General features: G+C 44.7%; 1 protein-coding gene across 1 annotated transcript in view; it reads left to right on the forward strand.

The window, feature by feature from the left end:
• LOC146817266 (elongin-A-like) overlaps window positions 1–17,481 on the forward strand; it is a 522,392-nt gene extending 504,911 nt beyond the window's left edge. Inside the window, exon 11 of the mRNA XM_085610852.1 lies at window positions 15,682–17,481. Within this exon, the coding sequence (XP_085466978.1) occupies window positions 15,682–15,743 (62 nt within the window). The 3' untranslated portion in view covers window positions 15,744–17,481. The remainder of the gene's footprint in view (window positions 1–15,681) is intronic.
• Window positions 17,482–19,933: the final 2,452 nt, after the last annotated feature.

Genomic DNA, 19,933 nt, shown 5'->3' on the forward strand with positions numbered 1-19,933 from the left:
AAATTTGTTTTGGATACGGCTTCCTTTCTTGGAAGTTTTTTGAGGCATCCTTATTTTCCCCTTTTTGCTTGCACAACGCATTTGGAATAATCTTTATTTGAGTAGGTTTAGAAATTGCGCGCTAGTAGGACAGTTAGTATTTTAGTCAAAATCTCTACCAACTTTCAGCTCAGTTTTCCTCACTTTTTTAAAGTAAATTTAGGAAGAATTTTCAAACGGTAAGCTCGTATTTGTCTTCGTTGGATTGTTCAGCAAGAAGATAAGGTACTGTTAAATAAAACTCTTGAATTAAACTCCTAGCTACAATTAAAGACTGTTGCGTTCGGCAGTTTGCCTGAGTTCGAACTATATCACAAGACTCTTTGCTACAACAGTGCGCATCTTACAAGAAAAGTATTGTATTCAAAAGAACAGTAATTCTTCAAGCCCTCTAGTGAGGACATTTCAATTCCAAGAGAGAAGCGAACGTCTTGAGTCCTTGGGGTAAATAGAAATAAATAGAAATGTTGTAGTAAAGTAGAATAGGTGAATAGATTGCATGTTTGATGTTTTCTTTCATTATGCAGATGCAGTGTATCTGATCCCAAATAGCGGAGACTAGAAGAGGTCTACTAAGGTCTTTGTGTCGAGGCAATGTCTCTTTATCCACTTCCCCTTTCCCCCTGCTGTTGCTTTCACCAGAAATTAACTCTTTTGGTGGAGATACTGGCAGAGGGCCTTTGGGACCATCTTCGGCTCCTGTGGAATCAGCCTGGTATCTGACAGGCACACTGCCTCACATCTCACTAGGCATGATTGGCATTGTAGTTGTCACACTGTTAAATGAGAACTGAGAAGCAATCAGAACATTGCCCTGCAGAATAAAAAACACATTTGTTAGTAAGGGCTTTGAAATTAGGTATGTCCACAAACCTGCTGCCTTTTTGTGACCTTACCTGCACCTACTCATAAGACTGTCTGCAGCGCTATCAGAGGAACATGAAGCGCTGAGATGGATGTGACCATGGCAACCCCTGGCATCCAAAGTCTGTTTTGGACCTGTGATGTGCTCAATGGAAGCACCAATGAACCAAAGGTGATATTAAGGAGGTCTAAGTGGAAGACTGCCATTGTAGAGGCTAAATTGGAATGCATTTTGTGTAACATCTCCAATTGCTTCCTTTTTTTGTAGTTTCACTGTGCAAAATGATTTCTAATGTGTGTGTGTGTGTGGAAGGCCGAGTCCAAAGTTGTCCCCACAGCCTCTTATCAGCTTGGCAGAAACTTGTGATATCTGGAGATACCTGGCATCAGTTACTCGCATCTGAGTGTAATGCTATTGTGCACTTAATTTCATGCAAAGAGTTTCACCTTCCTGTTAATTAAGGCATTTGTGTTTTCCCGTAGCAGCTCTTATGCCATATTCCTAGGCTGTCTAGGCTTGGATATAGATATATTTCTTCTGCCAAATGACAATAGTCTTTAGGCAAGTGACCTAGTTTCAGATGTTATTTTGCTGCCATGTTCAAGACACTTTCTGGGTTGAGCTAGCAACGACTCAGTTCACTTGTGCATGGAAGGTCTTGGCTCTTTAGCTACCAGGGCCTGAATCTTTAGGAGTTTGAAGTGCTTGCTCTTTCAGCAAAGTAAAACAAGGGTTTCGACAATGAGCAGACAAGCCCCACTGCTCCTAGTGACTGTGACAGACTGGCAGTCCAAGCTGAAATGCATTTTCACTGTAACAAGGACTCTTCCAAATACAAAGCACCATGGCTGGGTAGGGAATAAGCTTAATATTACAGATGTACATGATGATGACTTTGGCTTTCATAGGTGAAGATCCTGAGCCCTTGATCTCTCCAGGACGGGATTATGCCGACTGTGGCACTACCCAGTTTTTGCAGCACTGTACAAAATAAACGTTCAGAGTCATTAAACATTTAGCCTTTCCAAACCTCAATGCACTCAGTAATCCTAAAATAGCCATAGACTGAATTTTAGGTAACAGTTTTCGAACCTTGCTGTTCTCTATCAATTGCATGCAAAAGGTCTAAATGCTGTCTGCCAGGGGAGGAGGCGCTCCTGTTGGGAACGTTCCATGATCTAATGGGTCCGACCAGTGTAAGAAGCCCTTCATCTATCCTGTTTACGCATTAATAAAGTTGCACTCCATTTGAACAAAGGACTGCAACTGGGGAAGCTTCCAGGAGGTCACATTCGCCCCAATTGTGCCTTATCAAACGGAGATCACACAGGTAGGTATTGCATTTGCTAGAATAGTAATATTTCATAAAAATGACAAACTTTTTAGAAAGTTTTGAAAGTTCTCAATCCGGTATTAAGCCTATTAGTTCTTATTGTATTTCATAATCATATTAGTCTAAACTGCCATGGAAAAAATATAGAAATATACATAAACATTCGTGTAGAGGTAGGTGTTAGTGGCTGGCTTTGTTGGCCTATTGTTAACTTGTAATTATGATTAAATGCTACTAAATTTCTAGCTTAGTTTTAAAAGTTAAAACTATGCCATGGCAAGGCTAGATAGGATGTCTGCCTCTTTTTACCAACTTAAGCCACTTATAACCTAGCTGAGCTTGAGATCTGAATGTATAATATGGGGGGAGATGTGTCAACAGTTTAGGTTACAATTAACTACTGGTAGGTCTCCCACAAAGTCCCTATTGGCAGATATTGATAACAGCCTGCTGTTGCTTGGAAGTTCAACCTGGTCAGCTTTGCATGTAATTGTTTGAATGTTTCTATAACTTTCTTGAAGTAGATGGTAGCATTGAATGTCGCACTTTAAGTGTGTCTCATTTTGCAATTGTAGCATTCCTCCACTAGGGAATACATATCTGAAATCAGTGTTGGCTAGTGTTCCTAAGGAGAAGGTTTCAAACTGTCAGTGGCTCTCCAAGATGCCACAATGAGATAGCATGCTAGTTAACTTGTATTTTCTTATATCAGTTAGACTGCTTTTTTTGGCCTGGGTTGAAATAGAGGGTAATATGATGGCTGTCTTAGTAACTGATCGGTATGACTCCCTGACTGTAATGTAGCATCTGGTTCCATGGAACATTTGGTGTTTTATATATTCTTTTGACTGTTCATTCTGATATCCTTCTTCCCACCGATTCCTCACCATATGAATACTCCTTTTCGAACTGGTCTGGTAAACTTTTTAATCCTGGCAGTGATTCTCTAGCACTGCCACTAGCAAGCCACAACTCTTCCGGAAGTTACGTCACCAGGGTATACAAGGCACTGGCTGCAGCTGGTATCAGATCCTGTTTTCCTGTGTCTTTGTGATGTGGTCCGGAGCACACACACTGTCTCACCAAGAAAAAATATAATTTTTGATGGCAATAAGGACGAATGTCTCCTCTGTGAGCCTCAAGTTTCAAGCCGTGTGGACAGTGCTTCAAGAAGATGCCCACTTCGGTTTTGCACCATGACAGTCTGTGGTTGGGGCAAATTCTAGGACTCTTGCTCCTCCATGTACCTATGTAGAACATGAGAGAGGAAGACCTCCAGTGAGACCCAAGGGAAATCCTTCTCAAAAAGGTAAGTCCTTTTTCAACTAACCGTCCTCTAAGATCCATTCACACAAACAAAAAAACACAATAGTAAGGAGAATTTGTCTTCTCCCTTGAGAAAGATCTCCTATTCAAGGGACTGTTTGGAGTCCTAATGCTTGGAGAATGCTTGGCGCCTAAGAAGCTGATTCTGGTGTACCCCAGTTCTCCAGCCACTCCTGCACATGCTGAGGCCTTCTGGCTAGATATGTTCAATCTCATTAGGCCAGTCCGTCAGTCTTCTAGGCTACAGTCCTAAGAGGTGTGGTCTTTCTCCATCGCTTTGGCAGCTCCGAAGTCATGCCTTTATGGGCTTAAGTCCAAGTTCCTAGATCTAAACACTTCAAGTCACTGTTCCTCATTCTATCGGGCCTACCTCTGTGGTGATTCCAGCGCAGTTGTGAGAAGAAAATACCTACTATTTGGCAAGGGGAAATAGGGGTGAACTTCAGCGATGAGTCCTAATTTGAACCCATTTCTAGGGCCAGAAACGTATGCCAGTTTAGGAGAGGTTTTTGGTTCAGATTTTGAGGCCTTGGCTATGGAGGATGAAGACTACAGATGCATGGAGGATGAGGACTCAGAAGGTGAACTCCTGCATCATTGAAACATTGATTTTGGCCTTGATTTATATTTACATAATGCCAGTGGCCTACTTATTATCCAAAAGTGGAGAATTCCTATTTCTCAACCCTGCCTTGGAGCAGGTCTCTTCTTTCACAACAGTTATTCAGAAGGTGACCGAGGCCTTGGAACTGACTTTTCATTCTGCTGAAGTGAAGTCAAACACCCTAACAGAAATTTTGCAACTCTAAAGCTTCTGTGGAGCCCTTCTTTCCTTTGAAAAAAGTGTTCCTAGACCTCTAATAGCTGCATAGGAGAAACCCTTTTCAGGCTAAGCAGATCATCCAGTGCCATAGGCTAGCTTCGAGTGACCTCCACCATCTGTCGTCCCACCAGTCAGTGGAGAGTCTAGTGGTTCAGATGTCCTCAAAGCAAACCTAAATGCTTTTCTGACATGCCAGACGTACAGATTCTTTTAGCTGCAAAGTCTTTGCCCTAGGCAGTTTGGCTTCAATCACAGCTAATGGCACATGTCTTTTGCCTGCTGTTCCCATGCTTTATGAACACTGGCAAATCTCAAGGTTATTAGTCTGCCAGGGCACATGCAGCCATTCTCAGACCTAGTGAGGGATGGACTGAATGCATCTAAACAGATACTGAAACATTGCTTTGCTTTGCCAGACACTTAAGCCCGGTCTATGGGTGCAGCTGTCAGGGAACAACAACTCACTTGTTTGTGGTCCACTGGATATTCAAGGGATGTCCAGGCTACACTTATTGACATGCCCTTCAACTAGCATCAACTCATCAGGAGCGGATTCCTTCTTGGAATGCCTCAAAAGCATCATCGCAATGGCCCAACTCTCCGGTGTGACCTTCCTGCATGGATAATATCAGTGGTTACTCTAAAGTTTTGCAGTCCTGGAAGAGGCAACCACCTCAGCTGAATTATGACTTCTCTCAAGAAAGGGTTGGATCTAGAAGGCATCACCAACAATGGAAGATCCAATCTCCACAGTCTTTTGCAGGCTCTGTTGCCTCTGAACCCTCAGACTTCACCCTCTTTCACACCACCCTCTACTGGCAGGAGGAGGGTCTCGCACTTCGTCACCAATTGGGAGGTGATCACAACAGACTGCTGGATCAGGCAGTTTGTCTGCTGGGACTTCAACTGCCCACCCCTATCCTGTCCGCTGGACTACTCTCCCTTCTTCAGAGCATGCTTGCAGACTCGTTCTTGAAGGCAGATGTCCAAGCCTTACAGGGAAATGGGGCAGTTAAAGGGTTTCCCCTCAGAAGAAAGGGGTACAGGATTTCAGTACCTTTACTTCCTGGCCCATGAGAACAATGGAGGCCCGAGGTGTATTCTGGATCTCTGTTTTATATACCTGTTCATTTGGCAAGACAAGTTCAAAATACTGTCTTTGGGCTAAATCCTATTGGCCTTGAACTCAGGAGATTGGTTGGTGCCCTAGGATCTCCAAAAGGCCTACTTTCATCTTTGCTGTGCACAGCATGGTTTGCCACCCACAGCCAAAGGTCAGGCACTCTGTGCTCCCCTCTTCCCCATGACATCTGTGTTCAAAGGCCTTGGCTTATTTCAATGATTTATATTGACAGCTGAAAGATCTGCACAGCAGAGCTAAGCTGCTGAACATCAGACACTGCGGCCAACTCCTGCTATGCACAGGCAAAGGCCCTATGCAGGACAAGCAGGTTGCCTGCAGGGTCTGCGCAAAAAATACCCGCTGCACACAGCAAAATGCAGGGGTTGGGCCTGTTCAGGGTTGGGTAAAACAGAGGTAAGCAGTATATAAAATCAAAAAAACAAATTAATACAAAATTTTAAAAACACAGTTAAAGGAAATTGTGGTTCGGTTTGGTCAGAGCATAGTAACAAATTGTTAAAAAATCTCAAGTGTTCTCAAGAAAAAAACGTAGTGAATTTACGGTTAAAAACAATCTAAAACCCCCTGAAATTCACCAATTATAGTTACATTAACCATGACTCATGCCCCCAAGAGCACTTCTCATGATCTCCCACACAATATCACCGATTTACATGACTGACAACTCAAATAACATTATTGACTCTCACTGGTGTACACTTTGTATTAAATACCCTTTTTTTAAAAATAGATTAAACTGGGTCTTGCAAACATGTTGATATTGGAACATACAATATCAGTGCACATCATATGTACGCATAATAACTAATTTGCATCTTAATTGTTGAATTTACCCGATATGACCTCTCCCTCAACCCTGAGTCAGAAGTACGTGGTCAGCCAGGCTCTGTGACCTAGACCTGAAGCAACTGACAAATCTGCGGTGGGGTGAAATATAACCCTTAGACAAACACGCAAACTGGAAAGCTCAGTTAGTTTCCACAGATAGGCAGCAATATCACAATGGTTTTAGGGGATTAGCCCCAAAAAAACACATTTGGCCAGAGGGGTGTGCGTTCCCAAACCACCATGAAGTTAGATGCCACACTAAGTTGGGAACAGTCAACTAATCAGAACACAGCATGCACGCTACATGCAGCAAACATGTGCTGCCCATCCCGGACATCTGGACATGTATGCACTGGCCCTGCATTATGTCCCCATAGGATCAAGACCACCTGCACTTCTCATCAAAAGGATCAGATTCATGACCCTGTGACTAAGCCCAGAATTCTGTTTCCAAAGGAATACATAAATCGCTTTATGACTTTGTGTAATATAGAAAATGACGACTGAAACCAATGTACTTTGAGATAGTCTTCAGACCCCGACTCTGTCACCTGCTCTCCCGGCCACTGAGTTTAATTAAACCAACTGTCCTGTTTTGGCAAAAAGCCTCTGGCCTTCTACTTCTTTAAGGTAAATCCACATTCATGCAACAAACCTAACCTTTTGTTTCTCATCATACACCTATCATACTACTGTTAACCTGCCTCATCTGTGCATGTGCAGACTGTGTAACAATCACATGGCCAACATCACTCAAATGCATGCCTCATCATGCAGTAAATAACTGTACAGTTGTGTATTTACCATTTTATTCCACTTCACAAGAAATAACATGAAAAACACATCGATCACAATACTACAGAGCAACCATAATGTACTGCACCGATAAAATAAAATGAAAAACAATCCGTATTATAGGGCGCATCACCTGCACTCATATATTTATACATCTATTGCCAATAGCCATTCCCTATGTTGCACTCTGAAAGCACAAACGTGCATCAATTCATCACGTAGCCTTAATTTAAACCAGTGCCTGTGCCACATCGCAACTACCAGTAAGAGCTCCATTAGCTCATTGTTTTTAACTCTGAACCTGTGACATAGCAGGGGCACCCTAGGATGATTCTGATAAGGAGGAAGAGGATGGGTATGGCTTGTTCCCCCTCATTATATTGATGTTGCCTTATAAACTGATTTACAGAATGATACTCTTCTTGAGTCCGAGCTTAACTTGCCACCAACGGAAGAGTGCCTCATTTGGAGAGGTGTTTCAACAGGTGGCTGAGGCACTAGAATTGTAACTCAACCTCCATCGAGGAGAAAACAAATGCTCTGACTGAAGATCTGCAGACTGGGCCAGCACCATCTGAGCTATTACTTGCCTTTAATGATGCCCTTAGATACGTTAATGGCTAGTTGGTTCAGGCCTTGTTCTTGCCCGCCTGTTGAAAGGTAAGTGGCCAGAGTTGACGGATCAGCGCCTAGTGGCCATGAGTTTCTCACTAAGCACCCCACCCAAGAGAGTCTTATTATACAGGCCACGAACAGTAATATACAGCAGAGCTACACCATGTTCCTTGGGTCTGTTGACCCACGCCAAACTGCTCCCATATCTGTACCAAACGATTAGAGTCTAACCCAGAGGGCTGGCATATAGAGTGACCACCTTCCCAGCCAGTGATGTAGCACCCTAGTCCTTTTGAGCCCATGCACATGCTTCTGGTAGACAATGTGCAGTCTAGCAGGGGTATCACTCTCCCATTTCATGATCCCCTGCTACAACACCTAACAAACACCTTTAGCTTTCTCTTACTTGCACATGCTCCACCACTGGGGGGCAAGATTCAAATTTCCTCTCTGGTTGGCAATGCATCCCGTCTGACAAATGGGTCCTTCAGATTGTTCAAAATGTCTATGCCTTTCCTTTTCTCTCCTCCTTACCCAGCAATCTTCCTACTGAATTTAATAGGCTCACTTGTCCAGCCTGAAGTCATTTGAGATTTCATGAGTGATGTCATAGAGAATGTCATGAGTGATTGTAATCGCGGGCAATAAGAGGAGGGGACAGAAGGTTCTATGAGGATATTCTTTTATTGTAATTAGTTGGAAGCACTAATTGTTTTGTCAAATTAAATCAGTACGAAATACTTCTTCTTTCTCCACTCTACTTTTAGAGATCATGGAAGGTAAGTTCCGCAACTCCTTCTTGGCTTGTAGCTTCTGTACCGGGGAAACGGGTTTTCTGGATGTCCTGTGTCTTGGGAAGCCTCACAAGAAGCAGGCTTGTACAGCTATGCTCCTCCTGGAGCGTGGCCCGGTGCAGCACCTTCCTGGAGGCCTCCTGGCACTCTCGGCAGTACCACATCTGCGCCGAGAGAGGATATTGAGGTTTGGCTCCTCTCCTTCGGCTCTCGCGCTGCCTTCGGCTCCTCCGTGCTCCAACTCCAACTCGCTCCCAAGTTTGCGGGATCTTCCTCCTCGGAGTCTCCCTCTAATCGTCGGCTGTCAGTGACGTCGTCCTGACGTACTTCCTTTCCTGCTTCAAGCTTCCTGCTTCCAGTTAAAGGGGCCGGGTTCCAAATATTCGGTTTCTTCCTCTGGCAGGCCCCTCCTGAAACGCCGATGTTTTTTGGGCTGGGGAGACATAAAGGACCCTGTACGGTGAGTCCCCCCCCCCCCCCCTGTACTCGTAGTGGGTCTCGTGCGTGGATGGACCCGCGACACATCCCCTCCCCAGGCTTCTCCCGTTCGGGGAGAGGCAATACTTTAGATAAGAAATTTGCATTCCCATTAGTGGAACCCTTCCTATGTCTTACTTCAAAGACATATGGTTGAAGAGACAAGAACCACCTTAGGATGCGGGGGTTATGGCTTTTGTTTCTGCTCATCCATTGGAGCGGGGCATGATCAGTATATAGTATAAAAGGTGAGCCATCAAGATAGTATTTGAGTTTTTCGATTGCCCATTTTACAGCTAAACATTCTTTTTCTATGGTGGGGTACTTCTCTTCTAGGGGATACAGCCTTCTACTGATGGAGGAGAGGGTGTTCTACTCCGGAGGATGATTCTTGTGACAGCACAGCTCCTATCCCTACTTCCGGTGCGTCTGTGTGTAGTATGAATGGCTTATCAAAGTCAGAAGATGCCAACACCGGACTAGTGGTGATAGCATCTTTCAGACGAGTAAAGGCTTGTATCATTTCCTCCGTGGGTTGAGCTAGAGTCTGGGTTTTTATGTTTTTACGTAAGACATCTCTGAGTGGAGCTGCTATTTCAGAATACATTGGGATGAATCGTCGGTAATATCCTAGGAGCCCCAGGAAGGCCCTGACTTCTCTTTTTGTTCTGGGAAACGGGGTGTCTAATGGCCTTCACTTTTTCTTTCTGTGGTGCTATCATCCCCTCCCCGAGGATGTATCTGAGGTAGTTAACAGAACGGAACCCCACCCTGGACTTTTTGGAATTGACGTGAAGACCGGCATCCCGGAGGGACTGCAGAACTGACCTAAGATGTTTCAGATGTTCTTCCCATGTCGGACTGAATACCACAATGTTATCCAAGTATGTGGATGAAAAGGCCTGGTGGTCCTGGAGCACCGTATTCATTAGTCGCTGGAATGTTGCCGGTGCCCCATGCAGTCCAAAGGGAAGAACATTGAATTCATACAGTCCATCTGGGGTTGCAAAGGCCGTTTTTTCTTTGTCGCTCTCATGGAGTGGAACCTGCCAATACCCTTTTGTTAGATCAAACGTAGAAATGTACTTTGAGGTTCCTATCTTCTCTATCAACTCATCAATTCTGGGTATAGGGTATGAATCAAATTTAGAGATAGAATTGAGGTGTCTAAAGTCCATACAAAAGCGTATGGTCCCATCAGACTTTGGAACCAACACGATCGGAGAGGCCCATTCGCTGTTGGAAGGTTGGGTGACTCCCATTTCCAGCATATTCCTGATTTCTTGTCTAACAGCTTCCCTCTGGGCAGCCGGAATATGATAGGGTTTTTGTTTTACTCTTTTCCTGGGAGTGTTGGTATTGTGTGGTATATGAGTGAGGTCTTTCCTGGACTATCTGAGAAGGATTGTAGTAGCCCGTCTAGTGTTTGTCTGTCAGAGGAGACCAATTTGTTACTTATAGGTAACTGGTTCAAGGTACATGAGGTATTGTTATTGGGTAGGGGCACAACCACATTGGCAGACAGAGGAGGAGGCCCTAACCCTTTCTTTAAGAGGTTAATATGGAATGTCTGGACTCGTGATGGACGTACCTGTATTTTATAGCTAGTTTTCCCCATGGTAGCAACTACTTTATAGGGTCCCACCCACTCTGCTTTAAGTTTACCAGAAGTGGAAGGTAACTAGACCAGAACCGAGTCACCTACTGATAGAGCCCTCCATCTCTTCCCTTTATCGTATTGATATTTGTGTTTTTGTTGTTTCTGTTCCAGATGGGAATACGCGAGTTCTCTGAGCTTTCCTAATCTGGTTTTTAGAGTAGAGGTATACTCGAGAAAGCCCCATGCTTCATCTGCTTCTTCTTTTTCCCAAGCCTCTTTTGTCATTTCTAAGAGAGAACTGGGTTGTCTTCCATAGAGCATTTCGAATGATGAACATCCCAGGCTGCTCTGTACCTGTCCCCTGATCACGTATAAAGCTAGAGGTAGGAGGCGATCCCATTCGGGCCCCGCACTGCTGAACATCTTTAGCGTTTGTTTTAGAGTCCCGTTATACCGTTCCACCAGACCATCCGTCTGGGGATGGTATACCGAGGTTCTGATGTGCTTCATGTTAAGGGTTTTACAGACTTCTTTCATAAGGCGCAAAGTAAATGGAGTACCTTGGTCTGTTAGGATTTCCCGTGGGAATCTGACCCTGGAAAACAATTCAACCAATTTCTCCGCGATATTAACGGTGGTGGGGGTTCTTAGGGGGAAGGCCGCCGGGAATCTTGTGGCATAATCCACGAGAACTAGGGCATAGAGATGACCTCTTCGTGTTTTGGGAAGTGGGCCGATTAGATCCATTCCCATTTGTTCGAAAGGAGTCCCTATGATGGGTAAGGGTTGTAGAGGAACCGGAGGAGGGCGATAGGAGTTACGCTTTTGACAGGTTTCACATTCCTGGCAATACATTTTCACGTCTGCATACACTCCTGGCCAATAAATATCTTAAGACATTCTGAGTCACCTTTTCTACCCCAATGTGTCCAGCAGTGAGATGGTGCATGCGAAAAAAACAAAACTGTTCTCTAATCTCGCAGGAACTAGTAATTGGGGTTTCTTCTCTTTATCCGCTTTACGATAAAGGAGTTTCTTTTTCATAAAGAACAGTGGGTAAGTTTCTGTATGAACCCCGTCAGTTTTCTGGGCAGTTTGCCAGGCCTGTTGTAGGGTAGGATTGTTTGTCTGTGCGAATTTGAATTTTCTATCTAGGAGCCAGGGTTCTGAGGTTATAAGAGCTGGATATTGGGACTCCAAGGTCCTATTACTCACTGTTCTATATTTGGTTCTTTGGACTGTCGTGAGAAACATACCCAGAAAGTCCGGATTATCAGTACCAATTATAAGTTCCTCTGGTAGATCGGTTAAAACCCCCACTCTGATTTGATACGAAGCACCCCCTACTGGTGTGATGGTCACTACGGCTATGGGGTAGGGTTTTATATCCCCATGTACACACCGTATGTGCACTAGGCTTTCTTTCTTTATGAGGGCATGACTTATGAGACCCTTCTGGATCACTGACTGTCTACAGCCGGAATCCAACAATGCCTTAACAACCCTCCCCTCTACTTTCACACTTACATAGAAGGCTGACCCCAATTCAGCAGAGAAGAGGATAGACCGTGGAACATATCCGACCTCTATGGGTTCTTCTTGTGACTTTTTACAGGGACATGCTCGCAAAATGTGTCCCCACTCGCCGCAATCGAAGCATTGTGGACCTTTGTATGGTAGGCCCTCGAATTTTGGTTGGCGGACTTTTGTATTCTCAGGGGGTGTTTTATGATGGCTTCTCTCTGTCTTATTTGTCGAGGGTCGGGATGGTTTTTCTGGCTCTGAAAGTGGGATACGTGGTTGTGCCCTGGGAAAGGTCACTGCCATGTCCTACCGCCTGTATGGTGGTTAGGTGTGAGTGTTGTCTGAGCCACCTCCTGGGTGTTATAAGGAAGTGCCTCCAGGAACTGCTCTAGGTATATGTGATCCATTGTTTCTTCTTTAGTGCTCTCATGGGGCTTCAGCCATTTATCTGCAGCTGCTTTCAGCCTGAAAAAGAACGTCTTCGGATTTTCTCCGGGACGACCCCTCTCTTTCCAAAACCGAACTCTGAATTCTTCCGCATCTAGGCCCAAATGGTCAAGAATTATCGCTTTTATTTCTTCGTAGGGGGTGTTTCCGTCACTGTTGGCGACTTGGTAGACTGCCTGGGCCTCTCCACTCAACAAAGGAGCTAGGAAGAATGCCCATTTTTCCACAGGCCATGCGCAAGCCTTGGCCACCCTTTCAAAGTTAAGCATGAACGCATCCGGGTCTTCCCCCGGTACATACTTTTGTAGGGCAACTCCGCTTGGAGTGGGGTTAGTCATAGGTCTCCCTTCCCGATTCCTCTGTAAGGAGTGTCCTGCTGCTAATTTCTGTATCTCTTCTAATTGAGCAGCCATGTTTTCCTTAAAGATGTCCCGGTCGGCCTGAGCCAACTTCATCTGTCGTTCTACGGCCCATCTTAATTTCTCCTGTCCCGCTATTAGGTGCAGAATAAGATTCTCCATTCTGCTAGTCAAGGAGGGTTGCCTGCATTCTCCACCAATATTGTAATCGCGGGCAATAAGAGGAGGGGACAGAAGGTTCTGTGAGGATATTCTTTTATTGTAATTATTTGGAAGAACTAATTGTTTTGTCAAATTAAATCAGTACGAAACACTTCTTCTTTCTCCACTCTACTTTTAGGGATCATGGAAGGTAAGTTCGACTCCTTCTTGGCTTGTAACGTCTGTACCGAGGAAACGGGTTTTCAGGACCTCCTGTGTCTTGGGCAGCCTCGCTCGAAGCAGGCTTGTACAGCCACGCTCCTCCTGGAGCGCGGCCCAGCGCAGCACCTTCCTGGAGGCCTCCTGGCACTCTCGGCGGTACCACTTCTGCGCAGAGAGAGGGTAATGAGGTTCGGCTCCTCTCCTTCGGATCTTGCGCTGTCTTCGGCTCCTCCGTGCTCCAACTCTAACTCGCTCCTAAGTTTCCAAGATCTTCCTCTTCCTCCTCGGAGTCTCCCTCTAATCGTCGGCTCTCAGTGACTTCGTCCTGACGTACTTCCTTTCCCGCTTCCTGCTTCCAGTTAAAGGGGCCGGGTTCCAAATATTCGGTTTCTTCCTACGGCAGGCCCCTCCTGAAACGCCGATGTTTTTCGGGCTGGGGAGACATAAAGAACCCTGTAAGGTGAGTCTTTTCCCCCTCCTGTACTCTTAGTGGGTCTCGCGGGTGGATGGCCCCGCAACAGTGATGTATTGTGTGAAGTCGTAAGCAGTGCATGGCTGGGGCGTAGGTTATAGTTACTGGTGAATTTTGTTTTTTTTGGTTCCTAACGTTAATGTTGGCACTGACATATTCACCTAACTGTAACTTTACTTTAACCTTTGTGTTTTTTCAGTGAATATCTATCGATTTATTAGAAAGGGTACTTCACTTCTCCACGACATGCAGATCCCCGGCATTTTGGTCAGGTCTGGACTATAGGTATCTTGGTGGCGCAAGCCTTGAAAGAGGCGAGCCACACTGAAACAGCTTTGCTGCGTGCAAGGTATTCCATGATTTTGGCAGCAAGTAGGACTTGTTTTGACCCCACAAGAGTCTTGTTCACATGCCAGAAGTTCGAAATGAGTGAACATAAATACTAAAAAAAAAACACAAAGACAAACTAAATTCTAGGTGCATGGAGAACCCCAAGGTGTACAGCCCTGTCAAGTGCAACGCACCTCCGTTACAATAACTCATTCAAGTAATTTTCCAGCATTACAGCAATGCCTGAGATTGTCACGCAAAAGAACCATGCCCCGAAGTGTGATAAAGTATAGTTCCAGTTTCTTACTTTGCTGAGACAGATGTGTAAAAAATCTGAGTTCCGAGTACTGTTTTTCAAAGGCCATAAGATGCCTCTGGAGTACTACAGGAGCTATACAGGAGCCTCAATATAGTATGACGTGGAAATATCCTGCTATCAAACTCCTATCCAAGCCAAACTAACTTCAGAGATTTGAAGACTGAAACACACACCCGACTAATTAATCTAAAAAAGATTCACCTGCTTTAACCATAGTATCAAGCAGATATGAATATCCAGCTACAAAGTGAAGCTTCTAAATACATCCCAAAAACAGGGTCAACTAAAGTGCAGTAAAAGAAGGGCCTAATTGGAGAACTCTACAGGGAGAAGATCCCTGCTGGGGCCCCTCTCAAATCATGTAGCCTGCCTTTGGTCACAGATGGCAGAAAGCCTGGACAGACTGTCGATTGATCATGACCTGATCATAACAATACTTTGATTACCAGCCAGTGAGACGCAGGCTGGCTAAGGCAGGGAGTCTGTTTATTTTGTTTCTCTGCTGCCCACTCGGCAACAGGTTTCCACATATACTGTGGGTGACATTATACTGGTCATGAGTAAGTGTCACTCAGTCGTTGAATGTCACTCATAATTACACTGAAATTATAAAAATGTCACACATAAGCAGTCTGAAAACTTGGCACCTGTGGGCGTACATAATGGCAAGAATATTTAACATGTTATGACATCCAAAATATATTCTGTAAGTCTCCGACTTTACAGCATAGACATACTGTATATCAATAATAGTAGAGCTTAATTTACATGTAGATTTGTAATGCAATATTGAAATTTGTTCATGATTTATACATTACACTAGACACGGATGAAAGACCCCTGGTCGAGAATACATTTGTAAACCCATTTTAACCGTGTCTGTAATGAACGTTCATAGCGATCAGCTGAGGCAAACATACAAGGGGCATAGGGACATTATTGTTCCTTTTCAACCAAGTAGTTAATTCAGCTTAAATAGCTTAACCGTATGCATGGGTAGGCTTGCCACGTTTTTGGGTGGATAATCTAATAGTAATTTTTGCAAAATAAATCAGTATGATTGCGCAAAGAGACCTAGGGGGAGACCGCAATATCCATACATTAAGCATAGAGCGCAGTCATAATTACACACGTTATCATACTTGTATCTAATTTAGAGTAGCTAAGCTGTTATTGGTGGGTAATGTGTGTTGTATAATCTTAATGTAACGTGTTGGATATTTTTCAGGAGTTGCACCAATGATGGCAAAATCGCTGAGAGCTTTCAAGAATAGAGTTGGACCACGATAAAGTTACATCCTGTTTCTGGGGAGCTGACGTTCACATTTTCGTTGTGATGGATCAACTGTTTAAATCAAGTTGTAGTACGTTGGAATATGTGGTAGATGTGATTTCATTAATTTAATTGAAAGTTTCTGTAACTTGAGTTTTTGTCACTATAAGCTGACCCATCAAAGATTAGAGACAAAACAAACTTAAATAACTCGTCTCAATTCCCTTAATATATAGAATGTATTTATAATTTCTATACTTGTTTCTAAAATACCTTACCCTACTACATGACTGTGTGCCAACAAAGTAAGAAATCTTACCAAAATGCATAATTTAGGCTTAATTTCGTTTTCTATAAAGAAAACAAAAATTGCACTTATCATTGCTGCTTGCACTCAGGGGAAAAATAAAATATATACCGGCATTTGCATATAGTTTCAAATAATGCACTCCTAAATCGTGCTCGTTGTAATCCTGTTCAGTTTCAACATTGGTTACATAATTAGACCAGTGTCATCATCCTTCTATTGTCATTCCCGCCCTGAAACTCACTGCTTGAAGGCAGATACTTGGTGGCTTTTACCATGCTAGTAGGGTCTGGGGGTAGACCAGAGAGGTCATAGTCTTTGACTAGGTAGCTGTAGTCATCCACCTGGAGAAAGGCCAATATTTACTGTGTTAAACACGGTTTTGCAAAAGGTCAGGAAACGGTTCAGTGCCTTAGCTGCACAATGAGAAATTGTACACTGTAACGCACTGTTCTGACCTCTGCAAGGAAATGGCATTTGCATCACTCACATTGGTGGTGTAGTGTCCTGCAGGACACGCCATGCAGTAGTGCCCCTCCCTAAGGGCAGTCCTACCACTTGCCCCACACCCACTTAACACAGGCACCACCGGTCAAGTGACCCTGTTAATAAAAGGGCTGGGTGGAGGTGCTCGTGGCCAGTTATACACCATGTAACTAGCTTGCGTGTCGTCCCTTTCCTCACCATGCAGGCCTAGGGCTCACAACTTTACAAGTGGTAAGGACTATGGGCCTGATTTAGATTTTGGTGCACAGGTTACTCCATCACAACGATAACCCATCTGCCGAACTATAAATCTCACAGGATATAATGGGATTTGTATTTCAGTGGACGGGATCTCCATCACCCTTGTGACAGAGTAACCGGTCCTCCAAAATCTAAATCAGGCTTTTTGTCTGGCAGTGGATGAGGCTTTAGGATCCCCAGTACAGCACAGCCACAGTTGGTGCCATGAGAGACTGTGATATTACGCCTGTCTGGTGAAGGGGATTAAGCCTGCAAGAAATTCCAGTGAGCCGAAATTTCCCAATAGCCTTAGTGTAGCACATCACTGTTTTGGGCATATGCCTGTTGTGTATTATTTCAGCTTGAGAGTGGCAAAAACACTGTAGTGCAGCAGTGGAGGAGGTGGGTGTGTGATTTTCATTTGTCGGGGGTGTGGCCTTGGTCTTTAGCCCAGTCACCTCCTTTGCTGCCTTGACATGTCCTCTGCAGGGCTTATTTGAGGAGAGCTGAGCAGTCTTAAAAAGAAGGCTGGTGCAGCTGCTGAGGCAGCTGCTGTCATAGGCACTTGTATGCTCAGACTTTCTACCTGGTCTCGTTACCACGTCTGTTTCACTGTGAGCCCTGCACATACTACTGTTCTTTTCTATTCTTTAGTCCACCGGTGGCATCTAAACCACGATCCGGGTCTGTATTTTGCATTTCTTCAGGAAGCTGATATCTCAGCTGGGGAGAAAAGGGGTGATGGGGGTTGGGGGTGTTTGTTGTGGTGGGGGCACCAGGATAGTATGGTGGATGGATAAGGCTTTCCACTTGGCAAGCGTTTTCTTATTAAATAAAAACCTGTATCGATTAATTAAATATTATTTCTTAGGTTGGAGCTCTTTTGGTTATTCTTTTAAGCTATAACAACAAAAACGACATGCACAGTAAAGTTATCTACAGGTCGTATAAAGAGGTGTCAATGTCCTTAAGTGTGTGGAATCCATTGGGAGAGTTCATTTTCTAACCTTGCTTTAGAAAACGTGTCGGCTTCAAAGCACTGTATAGTTGGCACTAATCGAAAATAAACACTGGGAAATCTGTACAGACAGCACTACATGCTTGTCCAGCCAAGACTGCAGGAACACATGAGCATACAAGCAACATCACCAAATGTATTCTGTTACAAATGTATTGAAGAAACACATGTTAAACTAAATTGCACGTAATATTTCACCCCCTGCATTGCAGGACTTTCAAGGCATACCACAGTCTGCCCTCACTGAGCATTGGCAAAGCCAACAAGTCTGGGTTTAATGTCCTCACGAACAGATACAGCATTAGCACATTAGAGGGAGATGCATGGGATGATTCCAGAAAGAGTGAGCTAAGGCCTATCGTTGAGAACTAGTTTTTCCTGCAGTTCAATGCAAGCACTTGAGTACGGATGAAAGAATACTCCCAAACAGCCAAAAGGATTAGATGAGAGATGAAGACTCCTCTGGACTGAGCAAAGGCATGACGGATAGTCTCAAGGGAAAGTCTGGTTGAAGATAGCCAATGATTGAAAGCGGTGGAACCACGGTCCACTCTGAGTATATTGTCATGGGTGTAATTTGGTCAGTAAGACTGAGGGGGTGGGGCGGGTTGAACTTCAGATTTTTTGGCAATCATGTTAATTATTATATCAATAGTAGTGCATGAGGAGTGCAGATTGAGAGGGGTATTTTAAACTGAGTATTTTGTAATATACCCATGTCTTAAGCATTCAAAACAGAAGTGTGTGTTTGTCTGAGTAAGTATTTAAAAATCCCAGGTGAAATCCAACAGACACCTTTCCATACCAGACTGAAAGCTCCTGTACCCAACTATGTACTAAATAGTACATTTATTAGGATAGTGTAACACCCCAAAGAATTCCCCCGCCCCCCGAAGCTTTGCCCCTGTATATTGTTAGCAATAGGCCCATTTAGCAGCTGTGTTGTCAAAACCCAGACCTGAAAAGTGAAAGTACTTCCTAAGCTGCTAATATAACTCCATAGTTTACTGTACCTGCTATTTAAATATCGGCAATTTGCACATCACTGTTTATAATCCCTGAAGTAATTTTCACCAAAATTGAAAATGTTACCGTTACCGATCTACAACCAAATGAATCACTGGCGGTAAAAAGTAAACAGGGCCTGATTTGATGTTAGTCCTGCCTTAAGCCTTCTGTTTAACTGTCCACCAACATGGAGTTAGGCCCACCGGATTTGGAGTCTGGTGTTTGGTGGATTAAACTGCCTTACGTTACCCCCAGGTCCCGTAGTCCTCGACACCGTCATGGACAAGTGGGATGTAACTATCTCACTGACAGAAAAAAGAACGAAGGAATGCTGGACCTACCCTTCCCCCTCCCACTGGGAGTACTTAAGGAGTACCGTCCTAGCATTCCTCCTGTTCTTTTTTCTGTCATCCTGACAGTGTGTGGACGCGGCAGGAGCAGGACGCTCCTGCCTTGTTTCTGGACTTACTTGGGGGCTGCTGGTTCTTCCTGGTGCCGGCGGTCCTCCATGGATGGCCTCTCCCTCCCTGCCGGGCTTGGGGGGAGTGGCGCGGGCTTCTTTGTGTCTCTCAGCCGCGCGGCGGTGTAATACCGCGTTGGCTTTATCTTCGCCCGATGGCCGCCCCTCCTGGCCTGCCGGGCTTGCTAGGGGACGCGGCCGAGCAGCTCCTCGCTATTGGTTGTGGCTCCTTCCCCTTCCGGTTTTTCGTCATGCCTGACTTCCGGTTTTTGGAATTGAGGACGGAAGTCAGGCGCCTCGAGGTTCCCGGCTGGGGGATGCTCATTAAAAACGAGCAGAGGGGGTGAGTACCGCATAGCGGTTGTTATTACCTTGTGTTTTGGCGGTGTTTGGTGTGTTGTTGACGATGGGGAAGCATTCCAGGAAACGTAGTCACAGGGAGAGGTCTTCCTCTTCTTCTAGTGCTTCCAGGTCTCCCTCCCCTGCCAGGTCCAGGCGCCGGGATGGTGGTGCTGATGCGCATATTAAGCGCTTAATCAGGGAAACTTTGACGGAGATGGGTGATGTTGGATCCCGTCCCAAGTGCCCTGCTCCTGTTTCTTCGGACTCTAGTGGCGATGAGTCTGCGTGGTTGGGGGACGAAGAGTTAAAAGGCAAATATGTGGACAAGGAAGATATGGCCAATATT

Source organism: Triturus cristatus, chromosome 6, assembly GCF_964204655.1.
Source record: "Triturus cristatus chromosome 6, aTriCri1.1, whole genome shotgun sequence".
Classification (NCBI taxonomy): Eukaryota; Metazoa; Chordata; class Amphibia; order Caudata; family Salamandridae; genus Triturus; species Triturus cristatus.